The sequence below is a fragment of the Hemisphaericaspora subhashii genome, assembly GCF_019202705.1.
Source record: "Hemisphaericaspora subhashii strain CBS 10753 chromosome Unknown scaffold28, whole genome shotgun sequence".
NCBI lineage: Eukaryota > Fungi > Ascomycota > Pichiomycetes > Serinales > Debaryomycetaceae > Hemisphaericaspora > Hemisphaericaspora subhashii.
The window spans coordinates 60,916-83,023 of record NW_026057349.1 but is presented as its reverse complement, the minus strand read 5'-3'; the positions used below and the strand labels follow the sequence as shown (position 1 = coordinate 83,023).

General features: G+C 36.7%; 9 protein-coding genes across 9 annotated transcripts; 6 read left to right on the top strand and 3 right to left on the bottom strand. All coding sequences in view use genetic code 12, as the record gives it.

Moving 5' to 3' along the window:
• Positions 1 to 643: 643 nt before the first annotated feature.
• On the top strand, positions 644 to 1,549 carry J8A68_004498 (uncharacterized protein; the record flags this gene model as incomplete). Its single annotated transcript, XM_049408464.1, has 1 exon — positions 644 to 1,549. The coding sequence occupies one exon, from the start codon at positions 644 to 646 to the stop codon at positions 1,547 to 1,549; it is 906 nt and encodes a 301-aa protein (XP_049262231.1).
• A 287-nt stretch (positions 1,550 to 1,836) lies between these two features.
• Positions 1,837 to 2,766, bottom strand: SSU81 (osmosensor; the record flags this gene model as incomplete). Its single annotated transcript, XM_049408463.1, has 1 exon — positions 1,837 to 2,766. One exon carries the CDS (start codon positions 2,764 to 2,766, stop codon positions 1,837 to 1,839), a length of 930 nt encoding a protein of 309 aa, XP_049262230.1.
• Positions 2,767 to 6,321: 3,555 nt separating this feature from the next.
• J8A68_004496 (alternative oxidase) lies at positions 6,322 to 7,365 on the top strand (the record flags this gene model as incomplete). Its single annotated transcript, XM_049408462.1, has 1 exon — positions 6,322 to 7,365. One exon carries the CDS (start codon positions 6,322 to 6,324, stop codon positions 7,363 to 7,365), a length of 1,044 nt encoding a protein of 347 aa, XP_049262229.1.
• A 1,090-nt stretch (positions 7,366 to 8,455) lies between these two features.
• Positions 8,456 to 9,475, top strand: J8A68_004495 (alternative oxidase; the record flags this gene model as incomplete). Its single annotated transcript, XM_049408461.1, has 1 exon — positions 8,456 to 9,475. The coding sequence occupies one exon, from the start codon at positions 8,456 to 8,458 to the stop codon at positions 9,473 to 9,475; it is 1,020 nt and encodes a 339-aa protein (XP_049262228.1).
• A 552-nt stretch (positions 9,476 to 10,027) lies between these two features.
• Positions 10,028 to 12,043, top strand: CTA8 (stress-responsive transcription factor; the record flags this gene model as incomplete). The annotated part of the gene is made up of 1 exon (XM_049408458.1): positions 10,028 to 12,043. One exon carries the CDS (start codon positions 10,028 to 10,030, stop codon positions 12,041 to 12,043), a length of 2,016 nt encoding a protein of 671 aa, XP_049262227.1.
• An 821-nt stretch (positions 12,044 to 12,864) lies between these two features.
• On the top strand, positions 12,865 to 15,423 carry LYS143 (Lys143p; the record flags this gene model as incomplete). Its single annotated transcript, XM_049408457.1, has 1 exon — positions 12,865 to 15,423. One exon carries the CDS (start codon positions 12,865 to 12,867, stop codon positions 15,421 to 15,423), a length of 2,559 nt encoding a protein of 852 aa, XP_049262226.1.
• A 99-nt stretch (positions 15,424 to 15,522) lies between these two features.
• J8A68_004492 (uncharacterized protein) lies at positions 15,523 to 17,325 on the bottom strand (the record flags this gene model as incomplete). Its single annotated transcript, XM_049408456.1, has 1 exon — positions 15,523 to 17,325. The coding sequence occupies one exon, from the start codon at positions 17,323 to 17,325 to the stop codon at positions 15,523 to 15,525; it is 1,803 nt and encodes a 600-aa protein (XP_049262225.1).
• Positions 17,326 to 17,643: 318 nt separating this feature from the next.
• On the bottom strand, positions 17,644 to 19,440 carry DAK2 (dihydroxyacetone kinase; the record flags this gene model as incomplete). The annotated part of the gene is made up of 1 exon (XM_049408455.1): positions 17,644 to 19,440. One exon carries the CDS (start codon positions 19,438 to 19,440, stop codon positions 17,644 to 17,646), a length of 1,797 nt encoding a protein of 598 aa, XP_049262224.1.
• Positions 19,441 to 19,942: 502 nt separating this feature from the next.
• On the top strand, positions 19,943 to 21,991 carry LYS142 (Lys142p; the record flags this gene model as incomplete). Its single annotated transcript, XM_049408454.1, has 1 exon — positions 19,943 to 21,991. One exon carries the CDS (start codon positions 19,943 to 19,945, stop codon positions 21,989 to 21,991), a length of 2,049 nt encoding a protein of 682 aa, XP_049262223.1.
• Positions 21,992 to 22,108: the final 117 nt, after the last annotated feature.

Here is a 22,108-nt window from a genome sequence, read left to right as displayed (position 1 = left end):
GTAGTTCCAAGTGTGCAGTCATTTCGGTTGATGGTGACCCATAAAACAGTTGAGACTGGTTTTAAGATTACATTGATTTCCTCTATACCATTAATTAATTAAGTATTGTCGAATCAAGGACCTAAAATTAGGTTTCCACTCTTTTGTGCAAATGATCTGAGAACGGGCTTCACTACTTTATTCTAACTTATTACTTACAAAGATGAATCATCTCCATTCTAGATTCTTTACACCACCAAGCATTACAAGCAACTAACTAACTTACAAGCGGTTAAGTTAGAAATATCACAAATTTTAACTTTATGAATCTACCGAAAATTTCCACGGTGAAGATGGCTGGGACAAAACAATCAACGCATGAGCCACATTTCTTAAGAACAAAGAATCTGACAACTTCAGATTAGGCTTAATGTATTACCATGCAATAAATATCACTTCCCGAACAAAGCGCAATCGCGCGATTAATCAATTAACCCGATTGTATATTATTTGGGGGATCCAATCTTGACAGCAAGCACCTTCCCCCTCCCCCACGCCCTGTTTCATCCCGTCATATAAAACCTTTTAAAATATCCCCCCGAAATTAATCCCTGAAATTTTTCACATCATACACCACACCCAAATAAACACTGTATAAACCATCATGTCAACCATTCAACTTAACAACAACACCAAAATCCCCGTCTTAGGTCTCGGAACCTGGCAATCCTCCCCAGAAGAAGTCTACACCGCCGTTCTTCACGCCTTAAAAACCGGCTATCGCCACATCGACACCGCCTTCGCCTATGATAATGAAGAAAGTATCGGTCGTGCCATTCATGACCTGGGAATCCCTCGTGATGAACTCTTCATAACTACCAAATTATGGTGTACTTATCATCAAGTCCCTCAAGAAGGGTTGAAGGAGAGTTTGAAGAGATTGGGGTTGGAATATGTGGATTTATATCTTATGCATTGGCCTGTTCCTTTGAATCCCAAGGGAAATGACCCAAAGTTTCCTACATTACCGGATGGAAATCGTGATATTGTAGAAGGGTGGGATTTTGTGAAGACTTGGGAAAAGATGCAAGAATTGGTTGGAAATGGGACTAAATCTGTTGGAGTTTCGAATTTTGATGTTGAGAATTTGGAAAGGTTGTTAGAGGCACCTCTGACTAAGATTGTCCCCGTTGCTAATCAAGTGGAATTACATCCTCATTTACCACAACATAAATTGTTGAAATTTGCTAAAGCAAAAGGAATTGTGTTGGAAGCTTATAGTCCATTAGGTTCGACTAATTCTCCGCTTTTGACTGAGCCTGAATTGGTGAAGATTGCAGAAAAGTATCAAGTTAGTACTGCCACTATTTTGATTTCTTGGGCTATTTGGAGAGGTACTGTTGTTTTACCAAAATCAATTACTCCAAAACGTATTGAAAGTAATTTTAAGACTGTTAAATTGGATGATGTTGATGGGAAGACAATTGATGATTTACATAAGACCATTGGAATTAAGAGATTTATTAATCCAAATTGGTATCCTGTGACTGTTTTCCATGGTGATGAATAGAGATATATAGTTACAAAGTATTCTATTTATAGATTTTATAATAAAATAGGATGAATTATCCATCAGATTTATATACGCTTTAATAAAAAGAATAATAATAAAAACACAAACATATAAATGTTGAAATAAAAAAAAAAAGTACGCAGCCAATTATTTACTGAAAAGACCTGGTAGTTTCAGTTGTACTTGATAACAATGACTTTCCCATTGATCTTTCTGTATATCTCCCACGAAAAGAAATCTCTAAATAATAAAAAAAATAATACCCATTTGTTCTCCAATATCACTTAAGCATCCAATAATTTAACATAATTTGAAGGACAAATACCAAGTTGTCCATTTGCTTTTCTAGCTTGCCACCATTTCCCATCAATATCATCAACTTCTAAAATTTCATCCTTGGTGAAGGAAATTTCATTAATATCTTCAGGATTAGCATCATAACTATATAAAGCTTTAGCTTTATATCTGAACGTTATTCCGGTTCCACTTTCGGATTCAGTATAGATGGTATCTCTCTTATTGGTATTCTTGGTCAAATCTCTTGATTGTGCGTCTGCTGATTTCTCAAGTCCATTCAATTGTGATGAGGACATGTATTGTTTTGCAGCAGTAGCTGGTGGAGCACCTCCGGATGCGGTTATGGATGCTACCGGTTGTTGTTGATCTGGGAGATGTACTGGTGATACATAACGACGGTATTCATTGTCCGATTCATCATTATAATCATTCTTCATTAACCCATTTGCATGACCTGAAGTAGATCTTGTAGCTAATTTTTCATGAGGACTTGATTGGTTTTTAATACCGAAAGAGTCAATGAATTGGTTAGTTGGAGATTCTGGATGTCCACCAAAATACATTATCCAAAGGATAAATAATATTGATAATAAAATACTACCAGCTGCACAAGCTAAATTTGCACTTGATTTTTCATAAATAAGATAATTGATTGAATTTGTTGAATAAGCAAATGCAATAGAAACAAGTCCTACTAACATGAACTTATATAGTTCTATATTGTTATTACAATATAATACAAATATGACGATAATTATCAATAATTCATAAACTATCCCCCACCAACTAAAACGAGGGAATTTAGATTGATCTGAAGCAGCAGCACCACCTAATGCTATAACCCATGCTAATATACCAAATGATACTGTTGTGAAAGCAAATGGATCTCCTGTAAAATTTGAAAGTGAAAATCCCATGTTGTAAAGTAGTTTTCTCGTCTATTAAATGTATCAACAGTTCAAAAAAAAAAGAATGGTTATTCAATTCTTTATTAAAAAGCAATCTTGTTGTTTGATGTGTGCTAGTGCAGTAGTAGTAGTAGCAGTGTTAGCAATAGTAATAACAGTATAGCAGTAATAAATGAAGTATCAGACACCGCTATTCGTATAAAATTACTCTGTTGTGTTATAAAACAAAAAAAAGGAAGAACTTTGTTGTAAGGAGAGAGAGAAATATTTAATTTAATTTTTGTTCTATGGGTTTTTTACAATTTTTGAAACTTACTGTAAAAGAAGAAAAATTAAAATTAAAACCAAAAAGAGAGAACACGAAAATTAAATTAATATTTTATTTTTTAATTTAATTTTATTTTTTTTTACTTGAATTTATTTTGTGTAATTCACAATTAAATACTAAAAAAAAATGAAACTGATATTGGTATACACTCCTTACATTGCAGTAACGATAGATATCGTACCTTATTCTTTATACTTTTTCAAATGCTCCTCAAATGTCAAAACTATTATTAGATTTAAATTAAATTGTAACCTGATACCTATGATAAGCGTAATAATTTGTCTGGTTTTACGTGTGTCCTGAGCGCTTTCAGCCATTGTTACGAAGGTGTTCGCTTGCGCAAACCTCTCAAAAGGTTCTATTATTATATATTCTGGTTGACAGTCCATTCAGTCAATTTATACTCGTAATTCTGTCCTTTAAGGTTTTTTTGACATATCCGGTTGAAACATCGCAGATCACATGATCACCTCCTTTCAAAACATCTCGTCAATTCGAGATTGAACATTTCCCCTCGTGAACCTGTAGAAAGTACAGATATTTCGCTTGGCCCGGGTATACAGTAGAACCGTTTACGTCATAAGGTACATTAGATTTCGATTTTGTACAACAACCCAATAAGGTAAATAGGTTTCGATTAAGTACAATTCTGCTCCTAATTAGGAAATGCGAATCTAGAATTTATTTTTTAAATTTTTTTTTTTTTTGAATTGTCGCGTTATTTTTCATTTTTTTGCATTAATTGACGCGTTGGATGTTATTTTTGACGTATATTGTTTTGCAACAATTAGTGTCAACGGTCTCGCGATTTCCTGGGCTCAAAGCACTTGCAGCAAAACCCTTGTCTTCCTAGTAGACCCTATAATAATCGGTATTCCCTGACTGGGCTGTGGAGTCAAGAATTAATGGTGCTACCCATTCATTTGTGAGCTGCTGGTTTTAATACTTATATTTTGCCAAAACTATATATTTTGGGGATCTTCATCAGGCGATGACAAGGTCCGATGTGAAATACAGTATTTAACTAGAAGAATCAGACTGGTTTTTTTTTTTTAAAGGGATACGTGAGGCAGCATTAACATCTTTAAATAAATTCCTCAATTTGGGCAAGCAACTTTCTGGTCGGTGAGCTCAATATGTTTGGCATACTCTTACGAACGATTTGGATTGGAATTTTCAAACCTTTAGCTTCAAGAATTTGTGAATACGACGGCAGACTCATATCAAGATTCTCTGGACTACACTCTTACGAAGTTCCTCACTGGTTTGACTATTAATTATCATGGCAAGGATATTTCTACCAAGAAGCTGATAGTGACATTTTTACGCACGCTGAGAAGCTATATTTGGAAGCCTGGTTTGATTTTGTTGGCTCCATTTGCAAAGCATATACAGCTCAGTTGTCACATTTGTCTCATTGCGAATATCCCTACTTATTCATTTCACCGCCTTCTACTATTATTCTCCCTCCATTATTTGATGATTTGCCGGTGGATTTTTTTCAACATCCGTTCCAAATACATTAATCTTGAGGATAAATAATGTGTCATCCCAAAGAGTTGGTCAAATCTTTATGATTTGGATCCTTCCAGGACATTGGCAAAGGGAAAAACTCTGCTAACCGAATGGAAATGGATGCTGTTCACGCAGTCTCAACTTGGGTCATTTTACCCATCATACTGATCGTGAGTGTGAATTAAAAAAAAATAGCCAGAATGATCGCTTTCTTAAGTTGTCGATTCATTTTCTTTTTTTATACTTTATGACCTACATGTAAGATCCTCTAATAGTTTGCAAGCCTGTAGCATGTGATTATGTGATGACAAATACAACATAACAATTTTCAGGTAATCTAGCTGCAATGGACCGGACCCTGTGCTGTAATGCGACATAGAGATAAGCTAAAGGTGAAAGAAACATATTTAGCCCTTTTCGAAAAACAAAATTCTTGGTGATCGATTTTGTGGAATACCCCAAGGAAAGCTTCTCAACCTCCTACGATGTCTTGAATATCATCTTCAAATGGAATCACCTTCATTTTGACAATTTCTCAGTGGAGAGAACATACCAGCGACAAGTACATCATGCGATTACATGTGGGCTTTTTATTGTGACCCACCTGATCAGATGTTTTGTATTTTTTTCATTGCACAAAAAAAAATATTCGAACCGTTTTTGGAACCATTTGCAGTCATAACAAGGTTTCCCTCCACTCTTTAACCGCATAGCCAGCCTACATTTGGACCACTTATAGTCATAGTGAGTTCCCCCTCCAGACTTCAGTCAAGGGACGTGTATATATTTCTCGTATAGAGAATTCTGTAGTTCTATATGGGTACCCAGACTATAACAGCTTAATATATTTATATCGAAACAAAAAAAAAAATTAATTTCGAATTCAATGGTATCATGAGGGACTTAATAGAACCCCGCATTGTTATTGTCAATATATTGTCTCTAATTGCTTCAATTTATTGTCTCTAATTGGTTCGGTGTTTACTTGAATTACTATTTGAATTGGCTTTTGTTCATAACAATGGAGAAAGATTAAATTATTTGCTCGCTGACTAATCGAAGACTCCTGTACATACAGACTTTGGAAATTACGGTACGGAGGCAGATGAATTTCAGGTAATATTCCATTCCCTTGTCGTTGCACACGTTTGTTTGTTTGTGTGTATACTCTGGAATCGTTGACAGTATTGTATTTGTTGCTTCGTCACTCAAGTTTGCTATAGCAATTGTAATATAAAATTGGGTGCAAAATTGCCCAAATTTAGAGCAAGGGCTACGTAGCTAATTACACACTACACTCATAAAGGATTTTTTTGAATCGCTTAAAGACAGAATGGGGCTCCCTCCCAGATCAAGTCAAGGAGGCGTATATATTTCTTTTACAGAGTTTTATAGTGTATTTAGAAAATATTTTTGTTATTTCTGACAAATGCTCTGAAAACGGAGTCCATTGTTTAACTTCCCCGTCGTTAAATAGATAGTCATTGGACCCCTTACCATATACAATAACCTGGGTAAAGACCGAATACACTCGGTCTTACCTATCCCTATAATAATATTTCAACTTCCCCTTCTTTGTTTTCGAAAAATATCAGACCACTTTGCTTCTTAGACCATATGACTTCTTGATAGATTACTCCTCATGTAGCATATAAAACCATGAAAATTCCTGCTTACATCTCAGCTTTCATCTTATAGAAGTCAAACACCCAGCAAACACAATGCTTTCCACTACTATTTTAAAGAGAAGACTTCCATCAGCAACCACCATTTTCACCAGATATGTTCTGACTGTAACCCAACAGGAACAACGTCCACCACCACCACCACCACCAACCACAACCGAGCCACGAAAAATATTCGGTATCTCCACCGAAGTCTACAAAGAAACCGACGTTGAAAAGCACAACGATACAAAATTCATTACCCATCCACTCTTCCCGCATCCTGATTTCCCTCATGAAGATTGTGAGAATGTGGAATATACCCACCGTGACCCCAAAACATTCGGAGACAGAGTTTCATACCGTGGTATTCAACTTGTCAGGGGTGCCTTTGATTACGTCACCGGATACAAGAAACCTAAGCCTGACAATATGAATGAATTTGTCGGCACCAGATATGAAATGAATGAATCTAAATGGTTAACTCGTGTTATCTTTTTAGAAAGTATTGCTGGGATTCCAGGGGCCGCAGCCTCGTTTATTAGACATTTACATTCGCTTAGACTTTTGAAAAGAGATAAAGCCTGGATTGAAAGTTTAATGGAAGAAGCATATAACGAAAGAATGCATTTATTGTTGTTTACCAAATTGGGAAAGACTAGTTGGTTTACGAGATCGATTATGTATGTTGGACAAGGTATTTTTGCTAATGTGTTCTTTTTATGTTATTTGGTTAATCCTAAATTCTGCCATAGATTTGTGGGATATCTCGAAGAAGAAGCCGTTAGTACTTATACACATCTTCTTCATGAGCTAGATACTCCTGGAAAGTTGCCTAAGTTTGAATATGTCAAGATTCCAGAAATTGCTGTTAGTTATTACCCCGATTTACATGAGAAATCTACATTTAGAGATTTGATCTTGAGAATCAGAGCCGATGAAGCTAAACACAGAGAAGTTAATCATACATTGGCAAATTTGAATCAAAAGAGCGACAGAAATCCATTTGCTTTGCAAGTGGAAGGTGTTGAAGAACAACCTAATCATGGATTAAAAGTCACCAGACCTGCTGGTTGGGAAAAGGATGAATTAAAGCTTTAGATAAACTGAGCTTGGTCACTCCCCCCTCCCTATTTGGTTTCCTAAATAGCGTTTATAATCATTATAGTTAAATCATTCTGAAACTTTCACTTCGGAATGGTCTAGATTTTGCAACAATAAATTAAAACTTCACGTTTCTTTTACTCTCCCTACAATAATCTGAAGGATATAGCAATTCCGTATACTGGTCATTCAATTGAAAAATATTTGAATAAGTCTTTGAATGAATTTAAATTTCCGGTATTTATCCGGAATTTAAACCCCGTATGGAATTTTCAGGGATTCGGAAAAACTCTCAAACTATGACACACGAAAAAAACTCGGAATGAAAGTCATCAAATCCCGTTTTGATCCGTTTGATCCAAACCCCAACCTGTCATATGTTCACAGTTGGAAAACGTTATTCCGAAAATCTCTACGGCTCTTTTGTATAATAATAATACGTGCAGGCAGGACAATCACCATTTTTTTTGGTTGTAACAAAGGCCAACGACAGTTTTATTGTTGTAGACTCGTTTAAGTCATTTCAGGAATGGAGTTTCAGAGCGTGAAAGTCCGCGATATTTTTAGAAACAGGGAATATGGGGCTTTCAAAGTCCTCTTCCTAACATCCACAGGGTAATGAATCTCAACTGAGGGTATCTTCTTGAGACTAATAAAGGAATTGCCTAAGCGAGTCTTCTAATAGGCACTTGAGTTGCTCTATCCATCAAAGGCGAACAACCACATTATAGATGCATAAGTATTACTAATTATAATGATATATGCTCCTAAGACTAATTATTAATAGTAAGAATAGTTGGTTTGAGGATTTCCGTAGATTAATTTCATTCCGAGTTTTAACGGAGTTTGTCAGCACTTAATTATTTTTTTTCTGTGTGGTTGCAATTTTTTTTGCAATTCCCTCGGTTTTAGGAAGTCGATAGCACCAAGCTGTCATATCAATTTTCATGAATCGGTCATAAGTCCTTGGATAACCACAGACACATCAAATTCAAAATGGAATATAAATATCAAGCGAAATCCACATAAAGTTACTTGCTTTCCACTTTTCATGTTGTCTACTATTCAATAAATACAAACAATAATAATGCTTACAACGACAACAACTATACAAAGAAGATTACCATTGGTCACATCAACGTTTTTAAGATGTTCTCTGACTCTCGTTCAACCTCCTCCACAAACCAAACCACTGAAGATCTTGGACATCTCCACTAAGATCTATGCCGAGACTGATGTTGCCAAACATGATGATAAAAAATTCATTACCCATGCATTATTCCCCCATCCAGAATTCCCACAAGAAGAATGCGAAAACGTAACATATACCCATCGTGAACCACGTACTTTTGGTGATAAGGTCTCATTTAGAGGTATTCAATTTGTTAGAGGTACCTTTGATTTCGTTACCGGATACAAGAAATCAAAGACAAATGATGTTCATGAATTTGATGGTACTAGATATGAAATGACTGAATCAAAATGGTTGACTCGTGTTATCTTTTTGGAAAGTATTGCTGGTGTTCCAGGGGCTGTAGCTTCCTTTATCAGACATTTACACTCACTTCGTCTTCTCAAGAGAGATAAAGCTTGGATTGATACTTTATTAGATGAAGCTTATAATGAAAGAATGCATTTACTTACATTCATCAAATTGGGAAAACCAAGCTGGTTCACTCGTTCAATTATCTATGCTGGTCAAGGAGTTTTCGCTAATGTTTTCTTCCTATGTTATTTAGCCAATCCTAAATTCTGTCATCGTTTCGTGGGATATCTTGAAGAGGAAGCAGTTAGTACTTATACCCACCTTATTCATGAATTAGATACTCCAGGTAAATTAAGTAAGTTTAATTACGTCAAGCTTCCAGAAATTGCAATCAAATATTGGCCTGAATTGAATGAGAAGTCGACATTTAGAGATTTGATTTTGAGAATTAGAGCAGATGAAGCTAAACATAGAGAAGTTAATCATACCTTAGCCAATTTGAATCAAAAAGAAGATAGAAACCCATTTGCTTTACAATTGAAAGATGCTAATCCTCAACCTAATCATGGGTTAAAGGTGATGAGACCAACCGGATGGGAAAAAGAAGAATTAAAGCTTTAGATTTTACTTACGTTTGTTTTATGTATATATTTATGTTAATGAAGATTATGAGTTATTTAAGTTTAAGCGGAGTCTTTGTAGTGTTTCTTAAATCTTGTAACGGGGTAAATCAGATTATTGGTGCAAACTGTTCTGACACACAGCTTCAGATTTTCTTCTAGAATCTTCTACCGCAGCCCACAACTTCTCTGTTAGATCAATCTTCGTATAAGACTTTCCAGCGCTCTAATTTCACTAATATAGGTAATAATATGCTTTATATGCTTCTCAGGTCCCTCGTCTACGCCAATCAATCGAAGGAGTTGAAACTTACTGTTGAAACCAATCAACTGTTGAACCTGCAAACTGAGTAAAATCTAAGTGAATTACTTTTTACAAGTTTTTCCTGCATATAATAAAGAAGAAAAAAAAAATAAAAGAAAAAATATAAAGAGACTGCCATATAGTCATCTCCTTTACAGTTTACTCAATATTTTATAAACTAACCCGTGTTTTACTCTTTCAATATTCAGAAAGGATATACCGGAATTACGACAAGACAGCATAGTCAATATGGCAGATTATATGGATGGAGATGATCCGATTGCTGAACTTCTCAGTACAGAACCTCATCAGGAGGATAATGATATTCAAACAATTGAAAGAAATACTAGTAGCAGCAATAATAGCAATCAAAATAACTTATCATTAACTCCCTTTCTAGGACATGCAGAGTTACCTCCAAACATCGATAATCAAACAGACCCTCACCAACAGCATCATGAACAGGATAACGAAGATACACACAGGAAGAGTAGCATCGAACAACCAACTGGACATACACCCTTGTTTATTCCGGAAGATCTTGCTACCCCTCATAATCATCAAGAATTAATTTCCCATGATTTCCACAACCTGTTATTCGATTCAAAATATCAGCATCAAGACAATTTGGATCTGAACCATCGACAACTTCAACAACAATTACAACTACCGAGAATGAAACCTCTTTCCGAAAGCGTAATACCCAAAAACATCGGATATCCACAATCAACAATCGACGATTTGAAACAACTTATATTGGCACAAAATCAGATTCGACAACAACAACAACAAATCCAAGAAGCACAGCTGAGGTTGTTACAACCCGCTCCCAAACGTCGTAAAGAAAGCTCTACTCCAAAAACCCGTCCTGCATTCGTTATGAAAATTTGGTCTATGGTGAATGACCCTGCGAATCAAGAGTATATTAGATGGAATGACGATGGGAAGACATTCCAGGTTTTCCATCGTGAAGAATTCATGAAGCTGATATTACCCAAGTATTTCAAACATAATAATTTTGCCAGTTTTGTAAGACAATTGAATATGTATGGATGGCATAAGGTTCAAGATATTAGGAATGGTAGTTTGGAACTGGGTGTCGCGGAGGGGAAGGATAAAGATAAAGTAGATGAATTCTGGCAATTTGAGAATCCTAATTTTTTGAGAGGTAGAGAAGATTTGTTGGATAAGATTGTAAGGAATACTACTAAAACACTCAAGGAAGAGGGCGTAAATGAAGGAGGGATTACTGGCACCGGCAGTGCACATACAGACAGTACGAATATTACATTAGCATTGATATTGAAGGAATTAGAAAATATTAAAATGAATCAATATGCTATCACCGAAGATTTGAACCGGGTAAGAAAGGATAATAAAACATTATGGCAAGAACACTATGTCACCCGAGAACGTAATCAAACTCAAGCTCGTGCATTGGATAATATATTGAAATTCCTTGCTGCTATGTATGGAAATACCACTACTGGTAAAATTCTTGAAGTCGATTCTAGTCACTTAGGAGATATGAACAATATGATGACGGAATATAGACCACAATTATCACCAAGAATTCCCACTCGTAATCCTGTTCCGAGCTCCAATATTCATCTTGGGCATTCCGATAATAATGTATATCCACAATATCGTCCTCGTTTGATGTTGACTGAAGAAGCCCATAGACCTTCAACATCTGGTAATATAACAAGAACAAATTCTACACCGGGATCAATCGAAGAAATCATACGAACCTATGATCATGATAAAGCGTCCCAAAATAACGTGAATAGAGTATTTCAGCAATTAATTCAAAAAGACAATGCTCCTTCTCCAAGATCACCACGCCATTTATATTCGGACTTGGCTACCCCACCACCTCTACCAATTGATTCAAGAAGAGAAACCGATGTAACTAAGTCAGAAGATCCAGAATTGGAAGAGTTATTGGACGATTTGGATCAGAGCATATATAAGCAAGGTCAATCTATTCAACATGTCCAAGATTGGATCGAGAAACTAGCCGAACAGAATGGAGAACATCCCGCAGAAAGCGATACAGTTGCACATAATGCTGATGATGTACATGAATTTGACGTCAATGAATTTTTGGCAGCTGAGACTCCAGTGGCTAGTGGTGCATCCGCTCCTACAAATAATGCAACTTCCCCAGTTGTTGTTACGCCTGGTCTGAATGCCACAAGTCCAAATGAAGCAAATCCTAAGAAAAGATCAATTCAAGAGGTGTATGAAGGAAATGAAATTTAGAATCATGTATATTAAACTTTTTAGAAAAGAAATGGTGCTGGTATTGTCATTAATATTGTAGTATATATATATATGTATTTTATAGGTATATAATTATGTGATTTTTGGGTGAATTAGTACTTAATAATTTTATAAGGGAACTCTCGTAGTGATTGAATGAATTACAGGGTAATTTTTAACGCGACAGTTTCTTTTTTTTGGTTGATTCCCACGAATTACAATTGCAGATTTTCTTACTGTTTGCTGAGAATTGAAAAATAAAATATTATCGACACGTAAATTTCAAAAGCGACATAAATTATTAATTTTGACTTTTGACTTTAAAGTTATTTGGAAATTGGGTTTAAACGGGTCCTAACTGGAAGTCATGTAAGTGATAGGAAACTATCAGATTTTTCAACTACAGAATCTTTGTGTGACATCTTCTTATCGCATAATATGAATTCATGTTGTGGCGTATATTCTTATTGTTCCGGAGTACGATTACAATTAACCGAGAAAAAAAAAAGACCTCATCAAAAAATTGTACAAGCAGCGAATTAGAAAAATTCTTATCTTAACAAAATACGGTCAGTCAAATCAATTGGCACACGGCAATATAAAAAGAAGAAACTATAACCTGATTATCAAATATATATACATATCTACAACTTACTGTTATCACCAAAAGTAAGCAGAATCCCGAAGAGTCAATTGAATCAGATAGCGCTAGGCATTTGTTTTCTGCCCCAACTTCGCCCAGTTTTTTCCCCCAAACAATTGCGCTTATAAATTAATAATAAATTATCACCATCGTTTGACATTACAACACTCAGCTTGAAATGTCGTCTAGTCTGAATGAATTCACCGACGACTCATCTCAAGGAAAGCGAATTTATAGCAAGAAAGGTTGTCGTGAATGTAAACGAAGGAAAATTAAATGTGATGAAGGAAAACCTGATTGTTGGCAATGCCGCAGGCTAAGAAAAGAATGTAGTTATCCAGAAGTAGGAGAGAAAGTTTTAAGAGTGCTGCGAAAGAAGCTCAAGCAACACGAAGAACTGCATCAATACCAATTCCCTCAACATCAACAACAACCACAGCAGCTTCTATCCCCAGTGCAACCCACTGGCCAAGAACAGGGTTTTCAAAGAGTGCGCGATTTTGTTCCAGCAACATTTATGCAGGGTCCAGTGAAGGATGCGCCAACACAAACTGGTATTCAACTTTATCAATCTCCCTCTGCAAATATTATGGTATCTAATGTTGGTCAATCTGCAACTGTTCCACACTTCCGTGGGCCATCACCCATTCCTCAAAACATTACACAGCTCGGTGCAGCTTCAATACCATACCCAATGACTACTCCGCAATATGTTCCTGCTATGTTGTCAGTGTCCCAACCATCCTCCCAACCTCAACCAGCTCACATGCAAGTACCTGTTACAGCAGTGCCACCACTGATTCAACCGCAGTATCCACCTTTTCTGGGACACCGACATCCGCGACAACCCCCTGTTGTGCCTGTTAGTCCAGCACCACTCGTACCACCATATCAAGTCATGATGCAACGACAACAACAACAGCAATCGCAACATCAACATCCCTCAGCTCAACAACATACAATAGCCACTTCCTCGAACGTATTGCCCCGCCCCATTCACACTCCTATCTCGTCTGAACAAATAAGTTCTACTCTGGAACCTACTTCACAATCACAATTGGAAGAGTCGCAAATCAAGCGATTAAAAACCATAGGATCGGGGTCAATCTTGAGTTTATTGAATGATACAAAATTATCTCGAGATAATTCCGTTGCAGATGTAAGTTCGAATACTCAAAAATCTACTTCACAAAACGGAACAAGCACAGGAAATGGCTTTACTACACCACCCGAATCGTCTATTGGTTCCTTCGATATCCATGATTTGAATCTTCTTGCTAATGATTTGAATAATATGGTTAGTGAACTTATGTTTGAGTTAAAATATAACGAAGACGAAAACAATCACAAGAAGAATGGGACTGAAACTGAAGAATGCATTTCAAACACGAATGCTTCGGCTGTCAAGCAGCTGCATCATGTAAGACACATCCCAATAGATTTCATCAAGTTTAACAATCCAACAGACACATCATATCTCGAAGAGTTCTATAACGAGTTCTCGAATATCATACTTCCGTTTAGTTCATATGACCGGGAGACAAAGTGCTATTTCAACCCCGCAAGAGATATCATCCTTGTCAGTGCCGCCAATGAAAACTATTTGTTAGCTGCTGTATTAGCCAATGGGGCCAGATCATTATTTACTCGAACTAAAGTTCAAAAACACGAGGAGGCATATTGTATATATCTTTCCAAATGTTTGAAATTGTTAGCTCCAGCGTTAAGTGCGGATGATAAGAGATTAACCTCGAATATCGAATCGGTATTACTTACAGTATTGTTATTGACGACTACCAATGCGTCAAACTTAAAACAAGATTGGAGACCTCATTTAAAAGGGGCGAAGGATTTATTATTAAAGAATTCAATGAAGAAGATCAAGAGTTCTAAAGTTTTGATATTTTGTAAATGTTGGTTTGTCACCTTGGAGATTCTTGCTGGTATAAGTTCCCAAAAGGGAGGGACATTACAAACTGATGAAGACATTGATTTATTAATAAATTCAGGGGATGCACACGAACAAGAAGTATTGAAGGAGATTGGAATTATAGTCGATAAAGGATTTAATATAATGGGAGGATATCATAATGATTGTTATGATTATTTCGGAGATTTGATTAAAATCTTAAACAAGATCAGAAATAATCGTAATGATTTTGATCCTAGTGATTCATTTGAATATATGCGTTTATTTGCCAAATTTCAAGGGCTTACAGAGCTAGTGTTTATCAAGAAGCAAGGATTGCTGAAGCCTCAAGATTTCCAAAAGATTCCTCAAGGTCATCTTGTGGATTGTATTACTATCAACGAAGAACAATTCGTGGTCTCTTGGATGGATGTATGTCACCAATCATATGTAATGGCATGTATGATAACCTTATTAAATGAATGTTTCAAAGAAGATTACACATCACCTCAAGTCCAACTACTCACAAACACCATAGTTGGTTATGTCTCATATCTCGCAAAATTTGATACAACAACAGGGGTTCCGGAACAAGCTATTAAATGTGCTTTAATGATGTTGCAATGGCCTATGTTGGTGGCAGGAAAGAGTTTGATTCAAAATGAGTTGAAGGATACTGTACAAAAGTTCTTTTATATCCTGGGACAAATAGGCTCCGGAGGTGCAAGTATTGCATTAAAAAGGGTAAGAAATATATGGCTTAAGCATGAAAATAAGATTACTAGTGAAGAGGATGACAGCGAAACAGAAGATCTTGTTTCATATTAGCCTTGTGTATATATCAAAATTTATTTGTATTTTTCATATGTATTAATATTATGGCATTTTTATAGAGAAACGTATATCACAGTGTATTTATACTATATTCTAGGTTGAATCAAGTAAAGTAAACCAGTTCATCTGTCCACTGGCAAGCTTCAAGTGAGTTTGATAAGACAGCCCATCGTCACTTTCTTCCTGACAGTCCAAATCGATTTTGTCTTCCAAAGAAAGAATATTGCTTTCACTCGAACAACATCCATTCATTTTACAACACAGCCAGTCTAGTTTACCTTTAGCTTTAAGGTCTTGAATATACCAGCCAATTCTCTCTGCTCCACTTCTTGCACCATCTAAATTGGCTGATGTTGGACCAATTCGAAGAGATGCATTCTTTCCCAGCATAAATAAGGGAACAATTTCGTTCCATTGTAGATTATCCGTAAGACATGGGAATCCATCCACAACTTCGATGGGATTTTCTTTCATCATCGGTTGAAGAAATTCAAGGGATTGAATATCTGCTCTAATACCAGTGGCGAAATAGATATAACGTATATTGGACAACTTCTTTTCTACAACAAGTTCTTTGTGATCTTTACCCATGGTCTTGGTCTCAACACTCAAATCCCATCTCTCCGATTTTTGGTCCCAGTTTTGGGATACTATTTCGGTATGCTTCATCCAATCAACTTTACCACTTTTCACATGAGCGTTCAACTTCTTGTAATATTCAGGATTGATTGAACCACCTTCTCTAGCATCCTTAATCATCCGAGCTCTCTCTTCGTCAGTATCCAAAATATAAAACGCAGATTTCTTGACGTTCTTATACTTTGTAACCCAGTCCAAATGGAAATCAAAGTGCTTTATCTTAACTGGACCTCTGAATAATAAATAAACCTTGTCGATTCTTGGGTCTTGAGCCGCGACATGAGCTAACTGTGCTGACGTTAAGCCACCTCCAACTATTACAATACTGCAAGGCAGATTTGTCTTATTGAAGAATCTTTCATCAAGGAAATTAACCTGTTTAGTAAACAAATGAGTAGTGTGGCAACTAGCATATGGGAAGTGGGTCTCCGTGAACGGGGTAATTGGATAGTTTATACTCCCACGATGGCCACTAGTGACAATACCTATCTTACAACCAAAGACTTTACCGCTGGCTGTGCGGATTACCATACCTTCTCCTTGTTCATCTGTACCTGCCACCGAAATATACTTGTATTCGATTGAAATAACCTCATCTTTTTTGACTCTCAGTTGTAAATTATAGCGTTTGATAATATCTTTACAATAGTCACTAAAGAACGGAGTTGAAGGACGATAATAATCTTTCCAATCTCGCATATTTATATCAACAATTCCAGGCTTATCTTGTATTCCAGTATCAGTAGCACCAGGTAATGGAATCGTCTTCTGGGTCCTCTTTTGTTGGATTCGTTTCTGTTTATGCTTCGAGACCTCTTTGCCTACAACATTTGTAATTTCCATAAGATCCTTCTGTCTGTTTTCCATATGTGCAAATGAAACCATTCCATCAATATTAACAGGATCACAATGAAAGAACATGGGAGATCTCAAGAACGGTATTTGACAAGCAGCAAATTGAGAATCCCATTGCCCTAAAAATCTATCACTCATGGCATCTAATACTAGTATTTCTTCAGGTTTGAATTTTTTGTTTCTGTGAAGCAATGTATTGGGTTTACCATGTTTAGAAACAAAATTAACCCTTCCTTGACGTTTCCTCAACCAATAGAATCGTTGATGTTCATCTTCACTATAGACTGAACCAGGGCATTCTTCACATAGGCGACTTGTGATTGCAAGGCCACAAGTCCCTGCACCGATAACTATTACTTCAAAGAAGTCTTCTTTAGGAATTATAACTGGATCCAAATACATTGTTGAGTAACCTGGTTCGTTTGGGCTTGGGAGAGGGGTTGGAATTAATGGAGTTTTTATAGGGATTATATTGCTGCGAAATTTGATTACGAGTTCGAAAAAATAAGCTGCAATTTCGCAACCACTAAGGTTGCGCAACCATTAAAGTATGTATCCGGATATAAACTTACTTACCAATACAGTCGGTCTATGGTTCATTTTGTAGAGTATACCCAGTCAGAATGTAATCCATATTAGGGTGAGGAATTTCATTCCAGATGAAAAATATACTGCCAAATCAAACAAATTTTTTCCTATTGAATATGTATAGAAAGTAAACTACAAATCCTTCAAGAATCCTTCGATAATCGCCAATAAACCAACAGCGCCTGGATCTGGAATCCCACCTTCAGCCTTGAATTCATCTTCGTTTACATAGCTCGCTCTTCCAAAAGAGGCTTGTAATTTCTTTGTTGATTCACAACCAGCTTGTGCAGACTTTAAAGCTTCTTTCAAATCACCAGACTTCTTCACCGAATCAACAAATGGCTGCAATGTATCTACCAAAGTACGACCGCCGACTCTAGCTTTAGTGTACTTAAATAATCCATCATACATGGCACTATTCAAGGCCTCAGCGACAGTTTCAATATTTATTTCTACTGAGCTCTTCAAAGACTTAACCAAAGCGGTTAAAAAGATTGAATAAAGTCCTCCGGAAGTTCCTCCCATACTGTTTTCGACTATTTCTGTGATAGAATAGAGTGTGGCTACCGGATCGGATAAATGCTTTTGGAACACATAATCATTATCCAAAGCTTGTAAAATTTCATTTGCTCCCTTTGCTAACGTCTCACCGCAATCTCCGTCGCCCACAATGGAGTCGTAGTGCGTAATTTTGGACTCTCTGTCAAGTAAAAGGTGCATTGCATTCCTTAACCTATGCAGAAATTCTTCTTCGTCGATAACAAGATCTGAAGTTACGATATTCTCTTCATCGGTTGACGAGATCACCTGTTTGTTATCCTTTTGTTGATGTTTAGTCCATAACTCAGGATCATAAATTTTTGGCTTCCAACCAGGAGCATTAGTCGGAGCATCCAAATAAGCCAACACATCATCAACATTGAAATTAATAATCTCCTTAGTTAAATTATTCAAATTCAATAAGGTAATAGAAAATCCTGGCGAGTTGAACGAGGTCACAAAGTCACTGACGTAAATACGTTTGGGTCTTTTGCTCAAGGGCAAGTTTTCGATCACGTGCTGGGTTATGGCATATAATTCAAATGATGATGTCCCTCCAATATTATTGATCAATAAAACGTATTCATCACCCAAGGCAAACTCAACATAATGACGATCTTTGTCCTCAGGAGATAACAATTTCTCAAACATACCTCTGATAAGCTCGTCGATATTTGGGATTGGAGAAATTTTGGTTCCAGGTTCATTGTGAATACCCAATCCCAATTCTGCTTCATCTTCGTTGTTAAACTCGATATCCTGTTCACCTCTTCCAGGTACAGAAGTACGATCTAAACTGGCAGACAAAGTAACCATATTCTTATTAATTGCATTTCCTAAGTCTGCAACATCCTTCAAGTCACCACCCTTATCAGAATTCACAGCTGCCCCTAATATTTTGTGAACCAAGGCAGTACCAGCCAATCCTCTCCTTCCAACCATCTTGTTTTGTGCCCTGCCAACTGCTACATCATCGCTGACAGTTACCATTTCAATCTTGTATCCCTCACTCTTTGCCCTTTCAGCAACTAAACCAAAGTGTAATATATCACCAGTATAGTTCTTCACGACCATGATTGTACCCTTTTCTTTGTCAGATTTCGCTTTGATTGCGCTCATAATTTGCTTCGTTGAGGGTGATGCAAAAACTGATCCACTAACTGCTGCATCAAGCAAATTGTCACCAACATAACCGGCATGTAAAGGTTCATGTCCTGCACCACCACCACTTATCAACGTAATCTTTTTTGAGGTATCTGAATGTGGATTGAAGACGACCTTTTCACTTTCAATTAACAGTACTGCGGGATTGGAATTGACCAACCCTTTCAATTGAGTGACGACGATATCTTCACCCTTGTTGTATTTCCAGTGTTTTAATAAGGTCATTACTAGTTAACCGATAATGTAGAGTACTCTGAAGAGGAATTGAAATCAAAGAGACAAAGCAAGCACTTCAAACAGTGATTTAAACTTCCAAGGGATAGGTCTCGGGATTGCTTTGATTTAAATGTCCGCGCACGACCACGTCAATTTTTACTATGACATCATCCGATGGTGTGTGTCAACATACACAAAATTTCGAGTATTTTATTTCATCGATTGCTTCTGTGGTGAACGTGTCAAACGGAATAATCAAAGCAACCGTATTCCGCCACTTCACTGTAGTTCACGGGTCCCCGTGATGATGATGACATAGCGAAGAAAGTGGGGAATTCGGAAAACGAATAGCGAATCTTGATTTCCTAATTTGGACATGCGCTTGAGCGGCACCGAACTTTTGTACCGAATTCCACGACTTTCAGCCTTGGCATAAATAGATAACAAGATCCGATTCTTTACTACTCGAAACATGATGACTACTAAAGTCTAAGTATTGACGATGTCAGTAATGAATTCAGCAAAGAAATCAAAAGCAGAGTTGAAGCGTGGTTATAGTCGAGGTGGATGTCGTGAATGCAAAAGAAGGAAGATAAAGTGTGACGAAACTAAACCTTCTTGTCAACAATGTACCAGATTGCAAAAAGAATGTGCTTATCCTAAAGAAGGAGAGAAAGTGTTACGAGTTTCAAAGAAGATTCTTGCTACAAATCCAAATCCAGTGGTGCCGACCCCTCCGAAACCATTTACTATCCAATTATATCTGGGTCCTAACGATTTTGCCAAAGGTCGAACCAAGAAAAAGATCAAGAAAGTAAAGGTTGAACCCGGACCCTTAATTAATTTACAAGCCCCGTCAAATGAAGATCCGAAACCAGAAATTAATCGACCATCATCAATTATTAATCTATTGAATTCCAGTCCACATATCAATATTAGGAAGGTGTCTGAGCCTGCTGGGAACGATGGGTTTTTTGGTAGTCCAACAAGCACAGGGAGTATAAGTCATGTAAGTCCCTCTTCAATGGTATTGGGAGATGTCTACAACGATGATGACTTAAACTTAATTGCCTTGGATTTGAATAATATTGTCAATGATATAATATTTACGTCCAACATGAACTTTCCAAATCATGATGTCAATGACCCCAATTTTATATTCAATCCTTTCCTAGTTCAGGGAGCATCAGAAGCCTTTACCCAAGCAAACAAAGATGATATACCTAAGCATATCCCACTTGATTACATCAAACTAAACACTGACAAGGAAAGAGGTTACTTGGAAAACTTTTACTTTATTTTTTCAATGCAGATATTGCCATTTGGTGCCTATGACAAGACGACAGGGTTATATTCAAATCCATTAAGAGATATCATACTAAAATATGCATCGAAGGAACCATTTCTATTGTCAGCTGTATTATCGCAAGGAGCCAAGATTGCTCATGAAAAGACAAACGATGTGCAAGATTATGACGCCTATGGGTCTTATTTGTCAACATGTCTTAGACTATTAGGCCCAGCATTAACTAGGAACAGAGAAAAGAAAGTGAAGGATGACTTGACTTCAAATATTGAGAGTATTTTAATTACTGTGCTATTGTTGACTTCGTCCAATGCATGTACTGCAAAGCAAAGTTGGAGACCGCATTTAAAAGGGGCTAAAGATATTTTAATAAAGGCAACAAATAGTAGGATCCGACTGTCCAAGACATTAATTTTATGTAGAATTTGGTTTGCCGACTTTGAAATACTAGCTGGTCAGAGTTCTCATCTCGGAGGAACGTTGAAACTTGATAGTGAGCTAGATTCGGTTATAAACTTTACAGATGAATATGAGATTTCAGTATTGAAAGATTTCAATATAATCCAAGACAATAATTATAGTATTATGTTTGGTTATAATACTAACTGTGTACATATTTTCCGAGATCTTTCCAAGATCCTAAACAGAAGAAGAGAAGAAGGCGAAGATTTCAAGCCACTGGATTCTTTGGAATATATTAGATTGTTAAGCGGTTTCTACAACGAGTACAACATTACGTATATTGATAGAAGTTGCTATCCTGTCAATGCTACTCCAACAGCAATCAATGAAACACATAATTTAATCGATACCATATATACAACTAAGGGAAATATCACCGTTAGTTGGATGGACTTGACCCAACAAGCATATTCGTTAGCAGGTTTGATTACAGTATTTACTCAGGTCTTACTAGATTCACCGGACTTACCACACATAAAGGATTTAAATCAAAGGCTAGTCTCGTTGATATCAGTCTTTGAGAAATCCAAAGATCACAGTAAGATGGTTTTCCCATTCGGATTCCTGATGATCCAATGGCCAATGTCAGTTGCAGGTATGAATTGTACTGAAGAAGATCAGAAGAGTATTATCGAAGGATACTTTAAGATATGTGCTAGCATGAACTCAAGTAGTGCAGAAATTGCTATCAAACGAATAAAGAAAGTTTGGGAGCTGAGAGAGAGAGGCGAAGAGTACTTGGATGATGATGACGATGATGAAGTAAATAAGATAGATATCGTAGCCTACTAAGTAAATCTCTTTATTATAGTGTCAATTTTCCTCGCGCAGAAATGCAATTTCTGGAATTTTGTAATTACGTAATCCATTTCGGCAAGTACTTCCTTTTTAGAAAAATTTGGAATGACC